Source organism: Mobula hypostoma, chromosome X2 (genome assembly GCF_963921235.1).
Source record: "Mobula hypostoma chromosome X2, sMobHyp1.1, whole genome shotgun sequence".
NCBI lineage: Eukaryota > Metazoa > Chordata > Chondrichthyes > Myliobatiformes > Myliobatidae > Mobula > Mobula hypostoma.
In genome coordinates this window covers 23,488,672-23,507,894 of record NC_086129.1, presented here as the reverse complement: position 1 = coordinate 23,507,894, position 19,223 = coordinate 23,488,672, and the positions used below count along the sequence as shown (strand labels likewise).

General features: G+C 41.7%; 1 protein-coding gene across 3 annotated transcripts in view; it reads left to right on the top strand.

The window, feature by feature from the left end:
- Positions 1-3,304: 3,304 nt before the first annotated feature.
- The window catches only part of ei24 (EI24 autophagy associated transmembrane protein), a 50,763-nt gene continuing 34,844 nt past the window's right edge, over positions 3,305-19,223 (top strand). For 2 of the 3 annotated variants that reach the window (XM_063038630.1, XM_063038628.1), the window contains exons 1-3: positions 3,305-3,376; positions 15,787-15,914; positions 17,977-18,125. In XM_063038630.1, the coding sequence (XP_062894700.1) occupies positions 15,873-15,914; positions 17,977-18,125 (191 nt within the window). In that variant the 5' untranslated portion in view covers positions 3,305-3,376; positions 15,787-15,872. Of the gene's footprint in view, positions 3,377-15,730; positions 15,915-17,976; positions 18,126-19,223 lie in introns of all 3 variants that reach the window. The other variant, XM_063038629.1, reaches the window with a different exon arrangement.

Sequence of the window (19,223 nt, the reverse complement as noted above, 5' to 3'; positions counted from 1 at the left end):
AAATCCCTTCACCCAATCACACACACACACACACACACATATACAATCCTACACTTCACCCTTCCATCTTTGACCATCCTAGTATCCTATTCCTGTTGATTCGTCATATTCTATAAAAAACCCCTGTACCCCTTAAAAACGCTAAAAATACCCGGACTTGTGCTCTCTCACCCATGCCCAGCAACCCTTTTAATGTGAATTCCTGCACCCCCAACTCCCTTAGTTTAATTCTCATCATCTCTCTCTGTATCCCATACTTCCTGCAACACAAAACTACATGTTCTACTGACTCCTCTTCCTGACATTCCTCACACAATCCTGTCTGGTGTTTCCCTATCATTTTCAATGTTTTGTTTAATGCACAATGCCCCAGCCTTAACCTAGTCCACACAATTTCCTCTCTTCTGTTTCCATTACCTACCCTAGTAACTGCAACACTCTTTTGTATTTGATATAAATGCCTCCCTTTCCCCTCCCTGTCCCATCTTTCTTGCCACATTCGGTTGACTTTTTCCCAGATTACACACTTAACCTCTGCTTTACTGATGCTAATGTGCATTTCCACATTTTCTTTCTTTAACGCCCTCTTTGCCAACTCATCCACCCTCTCATTCCCCTTCACCCCTACATGTGCTGGAACCCATAGAGATTTTACCTGACCTCCCTGATTTGCAATTCTTGTAACTAACTTTACTTCATAAAGTACATCTTGCCGACTGTTTGTGTGAAAAGACCTTAAACTTGCTAGAACTGAGGATGAATCTGAACATATCAATGCTTTGGCTTGTCTGGCTTTCTGCACCCATTGCAACGCAACCAACACTGCCAGCATCTCCACTGTAAACACCCCTAACTTATTAGATGTTCTTCTGCTGATTCCAATTTCTTTTGCTGGTATTACCACCCCAAACCCTGTCACTCCTGTTTCAGGTTCCTTCGCACCATCCGTATAAATGTGAGTATAATCACTATACTTTTCCATCACATGACAGTTAAATGCATTTACCAAATCTGTTTTATATCTTTCTTTCCTTTTTACCTCTAACAAATGCCAGTCTATGTCAGGCCATACAAGCTTCCATGGAGCTACAACCGGATAAACTACTGAAGGACTTATCCTCAGATCAAATACTCCACATTCTTTCGCGAAATCATCCCCTACCCGACTAAAGGTATCCCGCTGAAACCTCCCATTTTCCCAGCACTCCTGCATATCGATAGTGGCTCCCTGATACCCGGAAATTATATACAATATCCCGGAACTAGATTTTTTGAGCGGGAGAGGGAGAGCAAGCATCCTGATTGGTCTCTCTTCGTGCTAAGAGTGGTCCCCAACCACGGGGCTGTGAGGAAACTATATGAAATGATATGAGTCATTTGCACCTTCCCTCATTCCCTGTCACGCACTGTTGAACTTGAAGACACGCGAGGTCATTACATACACGTCATCCATGTCAGCGCGGGAAAAAGATCAACTCCTCGAGCTTGTAAATGACGGTGGGCTGAAAAGTATGTTTGACATAACATCTCTGCCGGTATTCTGGATCAAAGTCAAGGCTAAATATCCTGAGATAGCCACGAAAGCACTGAAAACGTTGCTTCCATTTCCAACATACCTCTGTGAAGCAGGGTTTTCTGCAATGAGTACAATGAAAACTAAATTGCGGAATAGACTGGACATAAGGAACCCCCTTCGAGTATCACTGTCTCCCCTCACCCCTCGATGGGACCGTCTTGTTGCAGGGAAACAAGCCCAGGGCTCGCCCTGATTCAGCGATGTTGGTGTGTTGCAATGATTTTATATGTTCATACGGGGAAAATATGCGCTGTGTGTTTAATATCCAAACGTTATTTAAAATGTTATGATGCTATTGACTTATCACCTATATTCCGGTCGTAATTAACACCCCCGCCCCCGGTTGGCCGGTCCGCAAGAATATTGTCAATACTAAACCGGTCTGCAGTGCAAAAAAAGATTGGGGACCTATCAGTTTTCTCTGTGGGCGGGCTTTACAGTCGACCTCAAAAATAATGAGAGTGTTGCTCGCTGCACTGTTTGCAACAGTGACTTTTCTATTGCCCATGGTGGGTTAACATGTAAAAGACATGTTGAGGTGAGTTTAACAGGTGTCATTTGTCCATTAGCATAGCTAACGTTATTTAAACTAGCTGGCTGGATGCTAAGGAGCTACTCTATTGATGTCCTACATGAAGAGGCCAAACTCCCTGTAGACTTGCTTAAAGTTGTAACAGAATGATAATATAATATAAATACATATTTTAATGTCACATTTTCTGCATATACCCAACTTGGTTTACAGATTAGACAAAATCACTGAACAAAGTTTTACATACACCCTTGGAGGTCGACTGGGGGTGGGGTGGGGGTGGGGGTGGGGGGGGAGGATATGGGGTTGCGGGGGGCAGGGGTGCTACCTCCCTGAAATGAGTTCTTGCAAGGGGGGATGTCTGTGGATGCTGCCCGACCTGCTGAGTTCCTCCAGCTTGTTGCAAGTGCAATTAATTTAGTTAGGCATCTGATTATTAATTTAATTAGTTCAGCACAACATTGTTGACAAAGGGCCTGTTCCTGTTCTGTATAGTTCTATACTCTGTACATAAAACAAAAGGGAAGAGAATTAAGAGTGGCATAAATAAAAACATGCTTAAATAGCTTATGCTCTGAATCTAGGACGTAGAGGAAGAAGGAATCTTAAACATGATCGAACAGCAAAAGTGTTCAGGGTGGACAACAAAGGACTTTATTCATTGGAGTGTAGAAATTGAGAGGTAATCATATCGAGGTGTACAAAATCATGAAGGGCATAGGTAGGGTAAATGCACAGTCATTTCCCCAGGGATAGGGAATCAAGAATTAGACTGCATAGGTTTAAGAACAGAAGGGAAAGATAAACAGCTGGATTCACTTATTTTAGGAAATAATAAATTTGGAACTTGGGCTGCGGCCTCCAACTTTTTGAACCATACAAATTTCCCTTTTATCTTTGTATTGCTCTAAATGAAGTCATATACCCAAGTACAAACACCTTTGTAAGTAAAATATGGAGAGAATTCCCCACTTGGAGCCCTCAGCTTTGTGAAGCTGACCAGCATTAACAACAACGCGGAAACATATTTCACTATTCCCTGCACACCTGTCATTCATACCCCAGCCTTTCACCACCTTTTTTTTCAGCCAGCGAAATGGAAGCCGGGCTCTGTAGTTTCACTTTAACCGAAGCTGCGGCTGCCTTTGGGTTGCATGCTGGGATGTGTAGGCGTATAACTACATTTCCCGTTGTGTGCTCTATGCGCACGCGCGGAAATGGATACTGATCAGGCCTTGAGTGAAAAGCTCTCGACCTGCGGGAAATGAGTGAGTATTTATCCGTTTAACTGGCGGTACGAGGTCAAGTGGACGGTTTAAGGATGTGAGGGTAGAGGAGAGTATTATTAAGAGGATTGGTGCATACAGGTTGTGTATTTAGTCACTGGTGGAATCAGGGGCGGGGGTTCGCGGCTGGTGCTCGGGTCATTGTCCTCTCTCTCTCTCTCTCAGGCACCTTTCAGGGTTGTGATCTACCCCCCTTGCTCTGCCTTTTCATTCCTTCTGTACATTTATTTATTTACATCTTAAACAACGGCTACTATGGTTGGTTGAGGGAGGGAGAGCAGCTAGTTAAATTATTCCGAAGGGGAGAGGGTTAGAAATAGGATTTAAACGTAATTTTTAAAATATTTAGATGTGAGAAAGAGGCGTCTGCTCGTTTCACTGGTGTAAAAGAATTATGTTTCGTCAGAGAAGCGACATGAAACAGATCAGAACCCTGGCAGAACAGTATTGAGGTGCCCATTGTTATTTGTGAACCGCTTTTAATGTTGTTGAGGGTGCGATGGTGTGTCATCTTTTGTACAAAGTGGTAGAATTCTTGTGCTTTGGCTTCGATGTTTGGAAAGCAGATGGGGTCTGATGGAGTTTTTAAATTAACGCAGTTTAATAAAATGCATATTTTTGTACATGGTATAAGAGTATATCTTAGTAAAAATGAAATTTAATATTATGGCCCATGGTTAAAATTGCCTAAGTTTCTTAGATCAGTGTTGCAGTGACTAAATTCTTCAACTGAAACAGGGTTTGCCAGAACCATGCAGTGGTATTGGTATATTGTGGGTGCTCAGTGTCATTTATAGTGTCATAGAGCACTGCAGCATAGACATAGGCCTTCAGTTCATCTAATTTGTGCTGAACTGTGTCGTTCTTTTGATCCACACCTGGACCATAGCCCTCCACACTCTTATCCACATACTTATCCAAACTTCCCTCAAATGTTGCAGTTAAGCCCACATCCACTTGCACTTCTAAGTGAAGAAGTTCCTCCGAGGGTCCCCCTCAAATATTTCAAATTTCAAGGTAAATTCATTATCAAAGTATGTAAATGTCACCATATACTATCCTGAGATTAATTTTTTTGCAAGCATTTACAGCAGAAAAAAAGATGCACAATAGACTCAATGGAAAAAGTACACAAAGAATGACAGCCAGTGTGCAAAAGAAGACAAACTTTGCAAATACAAAACAAAAATAATAAATAATTAATTTCAGTTAAATAAATAATGAAAGTGAGAGCATCAATTGTAGAGTCTTTGAAAGAGAGTCCGTAGGCTGTGGAATCAACTCAATTTTGAGGTGAGTGACGTTATCCACACTGGTTTCAGACCCTGATGGTTGAAGGGTAATAACTGTTCCTGAACCTGGTAGTGTGGAACTGAAGGCTCCTCTACCTTCTTCCCGATGGCTGCTGCTTTCTTGTGGTAGTGCTCCTTGTGCTCAGTAGTGGAGAGGTCTTTCCCTCTGATGGACTGTATCCACCACTTTTTGTTGGTTTTTTTGTTCTTGGGGGCTGGTGTTTCCATATCAGGCCGTGATGCAACCAGTCCGGATCCCCTCCACTGTGCATCTAGAGAAGTTTGTCAGAGTTTTAGATGACATGCAGAATCCGCGAAAACTTCCAAGAAAATAGAGGTGCTGCTGTGCCTTCGTTGAAATGGCACATGCGAGCTTGTCCCAGGACAGATCCTCTGATATGATAACAGCGAGGAGTTTAAAGTTACTGACACTTTCCACCTCCAATCCCCTAATGAGGACTGGCTCATGAAACCTTGATTCCTTCCTTCTAAATCAGCTCTTTAGTTTTGCTGACGTTGAGTGAGTGGTTGTTGTGGCACCATTCAACTAGATTTTCAGTCTCCCTCCTATATGCTAATTTGTCACCACCTTTGATTTTGCCAACAACAGTGGTGTTGCCAGCAAACTTAAATATGGCATTGGAGCTACATTTAACCTCAAAGTCATTAAGAATAAAGTGAGTAGATCAGGGGGCTAAGCACACAGCCTTGTGCATCTGTGCTGATGGAGATTGTGGAGGAGATGATATTGCCAGTCTGTACTGACTGTTTCACCCTTAACCTATAGTTCTAGTCTCATCGAACCTCAGTTGGAAAAGCTTGCTTGCATTTACCCTATGCCACTCATAATTTTGTATGCCTTTATCAAATCACCCCTCATTCTCCTACGCTCCAGAGAATGAAATCCTAACCTATTCAACCTTTCCCTTTAACTTGGGTCCTCAAGTCTTGGCTACATCCTTTATGAAGGCTAATGTGCCAAAAGCTCTCTTGACAACCCTATATACCTATAACACCACTTTCATGGATTTCTGGATCAATATTTCCAGGTCCCTCTGTTCTACCACATTCCTCAGTGCCTTGCTGTTCACTGTGTATACCCTACCCTGGTTTGTTCTCCCAAAGTGCAACACCTCACTATTGTCTGCATTAAATCCCACCTGCCATTTTTCAGCTCAATTTTCCAGCTGGTCCAGATCCTGCTGCAAGCTTTAATAGCCTTCCTTGCTGCCTAATCTTGGTGTCATCTTCAAATTTGCTGATCCAGTTAATCATATTATCATCCAGATCGTTGATATAGATGACAAACAACAATGGACCCAGCACCTCCAGTGAGAGAGGGAACCATCTATTACCACTCTGATTTCTCCAGCTAAGTCAATGTTGAATGCACTTGAATATTTCATCTTGAATGCCAAGCAACTAAAACTTCTGAACCAGCCTTCCATGCGGAACTTTGTCAACGGCCTGACTAAAGTCCATGTCCACTGCCTTTTCTTCATCAACTCTTCTGGTAACCTCCTCAAAAAACTATATGGTTGGTTTGACACAACCCAGCACACACAAAGACATGTTGACTATCCCTAATCAGGCCCTATCTGTTCAAATACTTATTTATCCTGTCCCTTAAAATGCCTTCCAATACTTTACCCACTACTGACATCAGGCTCATTGGCCTGTAATTTCGGGCTTATTCTTAGAGCCTTTCGTGAACTACAGAGTAATATAAGCTATATCCTCCAGTTCTCCGGCACCTCATCTTAGCTAAGGATATTTTAAATACCTTTGACAGAGCCCCTGCAATTTCTGCACTAGCCTTCCATAAGGTGTGAGGGGACATCTTGTCAGGCTCTGAGGACTTCTCCATCCTAGTTTGCCTCAAGACAGCATGCACCTTCCCTTCTGTAATCTGGATATGTACAGCTGTTATTGGTTGTAAATGCTTGTTATGCCCCTGGCTCAGATCTTCCTAACTAAAAAATTGATTTCTCCTGTTCATGCTTTGCTCAAATAGTCATTTCATTTTGTCAAATGGAAGCTATACTTGTAAAATAAATTAGTGTCTGTTGCTTTAGTAACTCTGTTGCGTATGTGTAGATATTTTTGAGAATCAGGAAAGCATATATTGCATTCAGCATTACAGCTACAAAGACAGCAGGCCAAGATGAAATGCCTGAAGCAGGAGAGAGTAAAGCAGCTGGTGAGATGCAGGAGGAGCCTGGCCTGGAGTCATCCCACAATGCCCGGAACCTCCAAGTACCGGAAACTCCCACCCCAGGCCTCCAGCATGCCATTGGAGGGAGTGGCTGTAGTTTAAAGAGGACATAGTCCATATCATTAAGCAGCAGCCAAGGTAGATGTCGGTAGACGACTCCAGACCATGTCAACTATCGTTGTCAGCTTTGTTACTGAGAGATTTGACCTAGTGGGGAAGAAAGTCAGCAAAACCCCCTACATGATGAACCGTAGGACAGCCAAAATGCACAAGCTACGTCAAGAGCTCCCAGTCTAGAGGGAGAGGGGCAAGTGAAGAAGAGACACCACCGTTTGCCAAGCTGCCTTCGTTGTGAATCCCTATCTATTCACCAAGCAGCTGCAAGAAAGATGAAGGATCTTGCCCTGAAACGTAGACTGTTTATTCATTTCCATAGATGCTGCCTGACCTGCTGAGTTCCTTCAGTATTTTTTGTGTGTTGCTAGGACAGAAGCATGGTGGTCACCTTGCATACTCCAAACAAGAGATGGATCTTCGCCTTCAGAACTCCCTCAGCAACTCCGAGAGGGAGCGGGAGCTAAGACACCATAGCACCCTAGTAAATCCTTCTCCTCCTGTGGTTGAGTTCAGTGGCAAAGAGGCCAACTGGAAGGAGATCCAGGAAGCAGTCAGAGCAACCAGAGCTTTGGGACCGCCTGGTGAAGGAAGTCTTTGAAATAAAACTAGAGGAAAATAATTTTAATAAAGGCGTAGGTCTCACTCTAAAAAGAACTGGAATTCGATTGTAAACAAGGTGGGACAGCGGAAAACTGATTGGATGAGGACTAACTAATCAGGAGGGATGGATGACGGAGGTATAAATACTGCCAGACAAGACATGCCCAGGCATCACCCCTGATGAAGTTGGCAGAGTTTGTCATTGAAAGATAGGTTAAAATCGATACCGGTACCCAGCTGGGAGCCCAAGAAGAGTTTATTTGTTGTACAGGTCATCACTACATAAGCTGGTGGAGATCATGTTGAGCCAACGTTATGGTCCGAGGAAGATAAAGGATCTCAGCTTGGACTACTATGGGAAGTTTGAGAGTCTCTTCAGGAATGACCACATCAGGCTGACAGTGGCTCAGGAAGGGTATTATAACTGATTGTACAATCTCAGTGATCCTCTTCTCCCTGATCATGAATGTGCTGGTCAAGGCAGCCAAAGTGGAGGGTAGAAGACAGGCATGAGGCATGTGGCAGCCCCCAGAGTCTTCATGGATGACCTCCTGGTGACAGCTATATCAGTCCCAGGCAGTAGATGGATCCTCTAGTGCAGTGGTCACCAACCTTTTTAAGCCCAAGATCCCCTACCTCGACCTTAGTGAAAGGCGAGATCTACCTACTAAATCGTTTGGAGAAAAAACAGCTCAGATTGTACTTCCAATTTGAGGCCTTTAATTTGGGCTAATTGTATTTGAATTACACAAAATACTTTTGTCAAACTTTCAAATTAATTCAAACAAGAAAACACTGCAACTAGCACATCTTTCTTTAAGAATATTACAATACTTCACACCTTTAATTCTAAGTTTCATTATTTAATTTTATTTCAACACAAAAAATAAATGAATAAAAATTGACTGTTGCACTCAGTGTGATGACTGGGGCTGAATACTTATTGCTAGTTCCCTGAAATTTGGCTCATAACTACAGACAGCCAGTCTGAGAGGTGTCTGTCAGTAAGACAGCTCCTGTACATAGATTTAATAATTTTCATCTGTGAAAATGCAATTTCGCATAAATAAGTTGACCTGAAGTAGGCACTGACTTTTAGTGCTATAAAACTAACACGCACACCACACATTGCTGGGGCTCCATCAGTAGTAATTGCCACCAGTTTATGAATGGGGTTGTAATTTTCACGGACATATTTTTTAAACTCATTGTAAATATCCTCACCTCTCGTTCTCACCTTTAATTGCAAAAGAGTGAGGAAGTCCTCCTTCGTTGTAAAATTCTGGAAAGCCATTCTGACAAATACAACAAGCTGAGCTGTTTGCATTACATCCAGGGATTCATCGAACTGTAGTGAAAAATATCCATGTCCTCTGACAGTGACTCTACCCTCCTTGTCACTGTTGCAGGGCCAAGTGGTATATTATGTATTGCGGTTGTGATGTCGTTTTTGTTTTTAAAGTCATTAAGAACAGTCTCTGTGGTAATGACCATTGCTTCCTTGAATAAATCGCCATCTGTAAAAGGCTTCTTGTGTTTAGCCAAAAGGTGGCTTACACGAAATGATGCTTCAATAGCAGTCTTATTTTGAGCAGCATGTTTTGTGAAGAACGATTGCTGGGCCTCCAACCCTGATTTCACCTCCTCAACTTTCCTGGCACAAATTGCGCTCTTTGGGCGGGTAGGTGTCTTTAAATTTCTGGTGGTTGGTGTTGTGGTGCCGCTCCAAATTCCCTCTTTTAGTCAGTGCTTGTGTTTGGTGGCACAACATACATTCACACTTGTCTTTCACCAAGGTAAACAGAAATTCCTCTTCCCATTCTGGATGGAGTTTGTACGTTTTCGCCGCCTTTCGTGGAGCCTCCGCCATGCTATCAGGATATCACGAGCGAGTGACGTATATTGATGTTTGCAACAGTCTGTACTCTTATCCAGTGGTCCCCAACCTCCGGGCCATGAAGAATGCAGCGGTACAGCAGTGGCCGGAACGCACCCAGGACACCTTTAAGAAAAAAAGCCGAAATAAACAAGCTAATTAATTAGGTGCCGCCCAGCACATAACTGTCGGCCCAGATCAGAGGAGACGCAGTCGGCAATCACCTCTGACCTGGGCCGACATTTACGTGCTGGGCGGCACCTAATTAATTAGCTTGTTTATTTTGGCTCTTTTCTTAAAGATGTGCTGGGTGCGTTCTGGCCACTGCTGTACCGCTGCGTTCTTCGCGGCCCGGTGGTTGGGGACCACTGCATATCTAATTTAATTGGTCACTTTGATGCAGCACAGGCTACGCTGAAAACGCAGTTCATGGCGGGGAGCTACACACTTGCGCACTGGGCAGAAAGAATGGAACTAAACCCCCGCAATCCGGAAATAATCTCTCTTTACAAACAGCTTTGTAGCAAAAGTATTGCTATATTACCATTATCCTAATTAGTATTACTTATTTTTATAATGCTCACATTAAGAACAGTATTTGTGTATTTATTTTTGATTTTTTTCGGGATCTACTGGGAAAGTCTCAAAGATCAACCAGTCGATTGCAATTGATGGGTTGGCGACCCCTACTCTAGGGGGTAGAAAGGCTCATCGCATGGGCAAGGATGAACTTTAAGCCAGAGAAATCATGGTCTCTGTTGTTAAAGAAGGCAGGCATGGACAAATTCTGTTTCTCCTTGGATGGTGTTGCTTTCCCATCCATCTCTGAGAAACCAGTCAAGTGCCTGGGGAAGGTCTTTGATTGCAGCCTAAGAGATACAGCTGCTATCCAGAAGACCACCAAGGAGTTAGCAGTCTGGCTGACCAGTGTGGACAAGACAGGCCTACCTGGCAAATTCAAGGCCTGGATCTACCAGCATGGCATCCTCTTTCGCATCCTCTGGCCAATGCTAGTGTGTGAGAAACCCATGTCAACAGTTGAGGCTCTTGAAAGAAAGATCAATGGCTACCTTCAAAAAATGGCTGGGCCTCCCACATAGCCTGACCAGCATTGCTCTGTACGGGAAGAGGAATAAACTATAGCTTTCCTTCAGTAGCTCATTGGTTCCCTTACAAGAGAATTGCTGCTGTACAGAGATTCCAATGACCCCAAGGTCTCGACAGTAGGCACGCAGGACACAGTGGAGGTGGCTGAGTCATGTCTGAGGCACAGGAATCTGGTAGGGACAGTGGTGTCTGGTCAGTCAGGGCTGGGTAGCTTCCCTTCAACCCACTTTGTCAGGGCCCAGGGCAGGGACAGACAACAAACTGGTCCAGGAAGAGGTGCAAGCAGCTGTCAAGGAAGTGTGTACCACCAGGATAATAAGAATGGGGCAGCAGGGAGCTTGGGCAGGGTGGAAGGATGTGCTGAAGTAGACAATATCCTGGTTCAGCATCTGGCAGGCAGAACCCCTGCGCATCCAATTCACGATCCAGGCTGTGTATGACGTCCTGCCTAATCGAGTGAAACTTTTTGTTTGGGGCAAACACAAAACACCACGCTGTCTTTTCTGCCCTGGCAGAGTGACCCTGGAACACATCGTCAGCAGCTGCCCAAAAGCCCTGGGAAAAGGCTGCTACTGCTAGTGCTATGACCAGGTGCTGAAGGCAGTGGCAGAAAATATCTCCTCAGCCATTAATAACAGTAAACTTCACCAACCCAGAAAGCCCATAGCCTTTGTCAAAGCTGGAGACCAACCACAGCCTCAGCGCAGATCACCAGCAGGCTTGCTCACCACAGCATCTGACTGGCAACTGAAAGTCAATCTTCCCTGACTTTGTCGCTTTATCATCACTGAGGCCTGACATGGTCATTCTGTCAGAAACCTCGAAGCAGGTGGTCATGGAAGAACTAATGGTCCCTTGGGAAGACCAGATTGAGGAAGCATTGGAGCAGTTTTGAGCATAACAAGGCTGAATCCCAGGAGCTGGTAGAGCAGTGCCAGAGACAGGGGTGGAGGCTAAGTTGTGAGCCTTTAGAGGTGGGGTGTAGAGGTTTTGCTGGCTGCTCACTCTGCAGGACCTACTCTCTCCATGGCATTGCAGTGCTGCAAAGTAAAGAGCCATCAGGACTGTCACAGAGGCTGCTGATGGTTACGGATCAAGAAATGTGATCTATGGATCACTGCTGCTGGGACACTAGCCAGGGCCTAATCAGCCCTGGATGGTCTGGGCAAGGGTGTCTGATTTTGAAAAAGCCGAACACCTGATGACCCCAGGTTCCATTACTGATGATGTATCCCAGCACATCCTAGGATGTATCTCAAAATCATACAGAATTCTATAAACTACTTGATTGCTGAATATTGAATGTGGCAATAAGCCTTAAAAGTATGCAAAGTATTCATGAACATCTTTTTATTGGGAAGAGTCACTCTTGCTGAGGCAGGAAAATATTGAAGATGCATCATGGGTTAATGCTGTTCAGGAACAAAATAGTGATGATTTCTGTTACTCTGGTAAAGAGCCACAAAGATACATTGGGCCACATGGCTATAAATGTCACAAGGGTTTATTACCATACCCGTGTAGAATATTCCATGTGTTGATAAACCCATTGTGCAATTGTATTGATTTATAACGTTTTGCATATTTCATTTGACTTTAATTTTGGATGGAGCAGTTTTGGAGTGGGGTGGGGGGAGGAAACATTTTGGTGAATCACTTTAACCTCTTAGTTTCCATGCTGTCACACAACTTCAACCAGTTTGAAAACAGCTCATCTGTGTTTATCACTTATTTAAATATTTTGTTAAATATTCCTGATTGCAAAGAAATTTGAAAAAGGTGCCTCAGAAAATCTGTTCTCCTTCAGCTGTGACACCACCTTGCAATCACTTGACTTTGTAAAGGCAAAATGTTGAGCCTTGGACCTGCCTGCTTTCTATAATTATTACAATCTCAATTCCACTTTTTAAAGTTCTAAATTTCACTTTTTAAAGTCTCATCAAGCATCGAGTCCTTACAATTAGTACACTTGATTATTATCTAGTCTTGTATATTGTTCATACAGATCAATTCGTTATAACAGTGTAGTGGGATAGTACAAGGTAAAGCAATAACAGAGTGCAGAATAACATGTTACAGTTACAGAGAGAGTGCAGTACAGGTAGACAATAAGATGGAAAGTCATACTGAGGTAGATTTTCAGGTCAAGAGTCCTTCTCATTGTACTTGTTCAATCATCTTTTAACAGTGGGATAGTGGTATGTGCTTTCAGGCTTTTGCCCAGTGGGAGGGGGAAGAAGAGAGAATGTTTGGGGTGAGTGGGGTTACTGATAATGATGACTACTTTACTGAGGCAGTGAAGCACATGTAGCATCCATGGAGGAGAGACTAGCTTCTGCAATGTGCGAAGCTGTATCCACAACTCTGTAGTTTCTTGCAGTGACAGGCAGAGCAGTTATCATACCAAGCTGTGATACATCTGGATAAGGTGTGATTAAAATTATATTGGTGAAGGTCAAAGGGGACATATCAAATTTCTTTAGCCTTCTGAGAAAGTAGAGGTGCTGGTGAGCTTTGTTGGCTGTGGCATCCACGTGGTTGGACCAGGACAGGTACTGGCGATGTTCACTCCTAGAAACTTGAAGTTTTTAACCCTCATGACCTCAATACTGTTGATGTAAACGGGAATGTGCACTGCCACTCTTTCTGAAGTCAATGACCAGCTCTTTTGCTTTGCTGACATTGAGCGAAAAGTTGTTATGTGACACATGACACCAAATTACCATTACATCATAATTGAAAAAACAATGGAACTTGCAAACAAGGAGACAAATCAATTGTCATTGTCCGAGTGGCCCTGACTTTGTGCATAGTTGTGCTGTAATTTTCCTTTGGAATGTGAGGGAAATACAGTAGGATAGGTCACACTGTGAGTTTACTTTGCTATTCAATAAGACAGTTGCTGAATCTGTCTGTGTCCTGTCCAGTTTTCTACCAGGTCTCTCTATTTTCTGATTTTTAATTGTTCACTTTTTAACTGAATATCCATTGTTGGTGGTAAAGAATTCCAAATATTGCAATCATCTGTATATCGAATTTATTTCAGTCCTAAATATGTGATCTTTTATTGTGAGGTATCATCATTATGTGCCATGTTGTATGATGTAGGTGATCAGGGTCTTGACCATGATTGGTCTTGGCAAATGTTTCTGTTTCTGCAGAAGTGGTTTACCTTTGCCTTCTTTGGGCAGTGTCTTTACAAAGCAAGCTCCATTGTCTCTTTTAAATCCAGGCTGAAATCTTACTTTTATTCACTAGCGTTTGAATCCTCCTGAAGTGGCCGATTTTTGGCTTGTGCCTAGGCCCTTGTGTTGTTTCTTTTGTGCCTATAAGCTGTTTGCCTTATTGGCAATGTCTGTGTTTCTCGTATTTGTAATTTTAGCTATTCTGCTGTGATCTGTACAGCACTTTGGTCAACTTGGGGTTTTTAAAAATGTGCTATATAAATAAATTTGACTTGACTTGACCCCAACCATTATCAATACTCTTCAGAGATTGTCTGCCTGACATCAATAATCGCATAACCAGGACTTGAGATGTTCACCAGCTGGTCAAACGTCCATCCACCACTTGCTCCCATGGCTTCACGTGATCCTGATCCGGGGGTGGGGGGGGGTGCTAAGCCACCTGATTGTGAGATAGCATCTGCTAATTGTAAGCTGTTCAGCCAGAGAAAGCACTAATTTCCCACCCCCACCCACTTGGAATCAATATTTGTTGAGAGTCCTCCTGAGTCCTGAATCTTTAACCTCTCATTCTTCTAAAGTCCAATGAGTAAGCCGATCTTAAAGTGACCTCATAGTACAGGCTCCATCCATATAAGGAAGCATGGATTCAATGGACTGATTCTGACTGAAAAGTAAATTAAAATGAGCTGAACCAAATCAGTAGGATAGTAGTTAGAGATTATATAGAGACCCATCTTGTGGTGATGTGAATGGAATTTATTTAATTAAGTCACTGCACCTCCCCCTAGCTCAAGCGTTATGTACTATCAGAATTGATAACCAGCACGTGATGGAAAATGTTTGTATTTCTATTTGGAAATCCCACAACTGTGCCACTCATTTGGCAGCATTCTAGGGTACTGTTGGTGGCCCATAGTCCTGATGCCAAAAATTAGAGCACATTTAGGCTTGGGCAACATTACCTTTCCACCTGAAAACCAAACTCGCTCAGAAAAGATTCTCCATCCACACTGATACCACCCTCCATTGCAGCTTAGTCTATTTAGTTGTTAATTAAAACTATAACCATGGTGTATGAGTCAGTAATTTGCTAACATTGCTTAATTCTTGCTGTTGAAGAATTTGATTATTTTCAAACATGAAAAGAGATTTGTTTTGCAAGAGTACTTTGTCTCCAACTGATAGTCCAATGGGTGTGTTAGTAGCAGCTGGAATTCCTGTCATTGTCACAGCATAATGTGATGGGGACTTCCCTTGCTTTATAGGCCCCTGTGATTTAATTTTTCAGGTTATATATTCAGTTCAGATGTGACTGTATTTTCAGATACTATCAATGTTTGGTAAAAATTGAAAAGCCTTCAGGCAATTACAGCGCCTTTCTTTCTTTCACTTAGTAAAATTTACCTGAAGGAATACTATTTCTTTCATAAGGGAAATAGAACTGATGTATCATTTAATAATAATGAAACCTGTTGATTCATTGCTGCAGTATTTGTCTCTCCCGGGCATTCCCTGCCCGATCACTTCCAACAATTAACTTTCAATAAAGAAGGTATTGTAACTGCGCATCCACAGACACTTGGATGTTATGCATTTGTAAGTTATCGACACTTGTAAATTGCATTCTTAAAGAAATACTGTGGTTGCCATTGCAAATGTGCTGAAAAATCAAAATGCCGATCTTTTAAACATGTTTTGTCAGATCAAAAGAAAATCAAACCACAGTTTTATGTGCAAAAATGGTGATATTGCTGCAATCATCAAAGGGCTTTGTTTACAAGCTTTGGTGATTGAGCTGAGTCTGACAAACAAGGTGCTTCCAAACAAAGTCAGATGAGATCTATTATTGCCCTTCCAAACTTCTGCATAGTATAGGTAGAAATGCCTGAAAAGTCAGCTGAATAAATTTACTTTTAATACGTGTTACCCTTCTTTCTCCAGCTACTCATTCTTTGTCTGTGATTTGTCTGATTCATCCATTGATATCCTCTCATCAGATGGCAGAAAAGACAGCAAGCTCCCATGATGAAATCCTGCTGTGAAGGTGCTTTTGCTGTGGTGTACAGTTGATGCTCCTCTGGCCATGGCGGATAGTGTCAGGACATTCCTTCTGGATGTTGTGAAGGTGGGTGTCCTCTATTAAGTTAGACCTATTCTGAGATACCATGTCCAGAAGAAAATTCCACACAGTCAAATCTTCAGACTTGACATAGATTATGTTTTCATTGGGTGTATTACTCACCCACAATTGTCCTTGAAGAAATAGTGGTAAAAATTCTCTTAACCACTCAATAGTTTGATCAATCATTTGGGGGAAGTTACAAGCCACTTTAATGTAGGTGAAGATCAGAAAAGAAACTGCAAATGCTGGAAATTTGAAGTAAATTTAAAAAAAAGTAAAATGCTAGAAACAGTCAGTAGTCAGGTTGCATCTTCAGTCTCTCTTTCTGCTGATACTGTTGGACGTGCTAAGTATTTCCAACCTTTTCTGGTTTTACATTGCTGTGAGTCTGCTTATATATAGGCCAGACTGAGCAAACAGCAGGTAACCTTCTGTAGAGGGCACTGGAAACCAATAAGTTTTGGTGACAACTTCATAGTTTCACAGTCACGATCATTATTGTAGATTTATTTAACTTGGGTAACTGCCATTTTAGATATGTGTTAAATTTACAACAAAGGCTATTTTTGAGCAAACTACGATATCTTGCAGTGGGATGTGTTTAGATCCATTTTGTGCACAAGTGGAGCTAGAAATTACAGTACAATTTATATACTTGGTATGCCACATAATTAATGAATTATTTTGGAATAAAGCCTCTGGCTGCTGTACTTAACTATGCGACACCATAGTCAAATGCAGGAACCAGAGGATACGACATGGTCACATTAATGAAATTGACCATTTGAGCTCTATTTTGCTGTTGCTAAAAAAGAGGAATATTAGCCAAGACAACAGAGAACCTATTTAACAGCATCTTTCACGTCCATCTGATGAAGCATATAGGCCCTTAGTTGACATCTTATTTGAGAAACGGCACTCTCAGAAATGCAGTAAAGTGTTGGCTTAAAGAGGGCCTTAAGGGTATATTTTTCATACAAAGACTAGTTGGTGTCAGGGATGAGCTAGCAAAGGAGGCGGTAAAGGTATGAACAGTAACAAGATTTAAGAGGCAGCTGGATAAACACTTGATTTAGCAAAGCATAGAGGAATATGGAATGAATGCAGGCAAGTGGGATTCTAATCGATGGGCATTGGGATGGCATTGATACAGTGGACCAAAGAGCCTGATTCTGTTCTGTCCAACTCCATGACGATGATATGTGCTCAAGTCTCAAATGTGTGCTGAATCTGACTAAATGAACAGCTATTCTGCCCATTTTGACCCCGAGAAAGACTTCGAATTTTTTCACTAAGCTGTCACAAATGTTCCTAATCTTGTCTTCACCCAGCTGAGTTTCACATCCTAATTTTAATTCCTTTTCTGTTATTTTTGGTTTCCACGTTCAATCTGCTGATGCAGGTCAAACCTGAAGCAATTCTGGTTCTCATGTAACTCCTTCATTGGAGTTTATTTGATAGGGATGTGAACACTGCTGGTTGCATCTGAGTAGCTTGCCAGATGATTTTAAGCTAAATTTCCTTCATTAAAGGGCACATTTGACCCAAGTAAGCTCTTGTGACAATTTGGTACTTTCATTAGTACATTTACTGATATCAACTATTTTAGATTTCAGATTAATTGAATTTAAAAATTGAAAGTTCTTATGTGCAGAGACCATGTCTCTGAATACTAGTCTGGTAATGTTACCACACTGCCACTCTGAGTAGGAATTTTAAGGTGGCCAAAATATTTGAAGGAAGTGAAGATCAGAACCAAAGTAGTTGTTAAAAATTATAATGTACATAATTGTATATATCAGTTTATGCTTATTTTCCTGGATTTTTAATATTTATCAGTTTCCATTCAGATAATCACAGTTCCTCAATTTATGTCAGTTGCAAATTGCTGAGTTAATTATTGGCATCTTCAGCTCAGCTTCTCATGCCTGGGTGCCACAGTGTCATGTTGATCCACCACAAGATACATCTAACATCATTGTCTTTAATATGAAAGGCTTCCTCATTAAGGACAGAAGTAATAAAAGGTTAAGAACTCTCCTATCCCACCTGCTTTTTCCTTCAGGGGATAGGGGATTCTGTCTTTGGAATACGAACAATTTCGAAGCTTGATGAACGAATTCACCAGAAGCGAGAAGAACAAAGAAAGAAGAAAGAGCAACGTAGTGCATTGGCACACCGCAGAGCTCAAATAGAAGAGAAGAGGGAAGAGAAGTGAGTAACCACTGGCTAACTGTTACCAAGGCTATTAAAATATAAAATGTGGAGAGGTATGCAAGTTTGAGGGATTGAATATACTAAAGTACCAGAGTTTTGTGTTGATGTATCCGTCAAACAAGTGCAATAAGAGTAGAAATGTGAACTTCATCTTTCTTTAACTGGGTAGAAATTGCACATTTCTCTGCAGTTTTGCTGCACACGCTTACATGATTTTTTTTTTAACAGAGATGAGAGCAAGCTTGAAAGAATGTAGAAGTCACAAAGGATAATTTAGGTTAATTAAAAAAAATCTAAATGTAAGTTGCTGAATTAAAAATTTAAAGAGAATGTGCTAATGTGCCTATGGTCTTGTGAAAGATGTGGCATGGATATAAAGCTTGAAAGCCCTTGTGTTGAGAAGCAGAATAAAATACATACCTTAAGTAAAACATTTCTTGGCAATGAATGCATTTCATGAAATGCTGTTGATGAGAAGGAGAAAATGAATAGCTATCAATAACAGAATGAGAAATATGGTCTTAGTGGAGCATTGGTACTGGCAGGAACTGACTTGATTCAGTCATTTGGAATTGTTAAAAGGATAACACCATGATTTACTTTCATGAGCTATTAATTGTTTTTAAACATTTTCTCAAAGGTATGAATATATTTAAAGTGGGTAATTGTTAAATGATGTGTTGGTTAAAAAGTAACACTGGGGAAAATGCAGATAAAAGAACTGACAAATTCCATGAGAATAGTAACATAACTAACCATCTGAACAAGACGGGTACATCATTATCAAAATATCCGAGGAGATTGTCATAAAACAAAACAAAAATTTTGAACAGTTAATTAACGAGGATGCTTTTAACTAATGTGTCAGTTGAAATGTAAATGACCTGACTTCACAATCACTGGGATTAATAAATTGTGTGTCCCTAGAGGTGAGTTCCACTTCTTTTTCACAGAGTCAGTTTAGACCTAATCAACTGTTGTTGAGGGTTAATGTTAGTCATCAAATTGATTTTGTCTCTCATTAAAGAAGAGACAAAAGCTCCTCAAGGTATGCACTCAATGGCCATTTTATGAGCTACAGGAGAGGAACCCGAT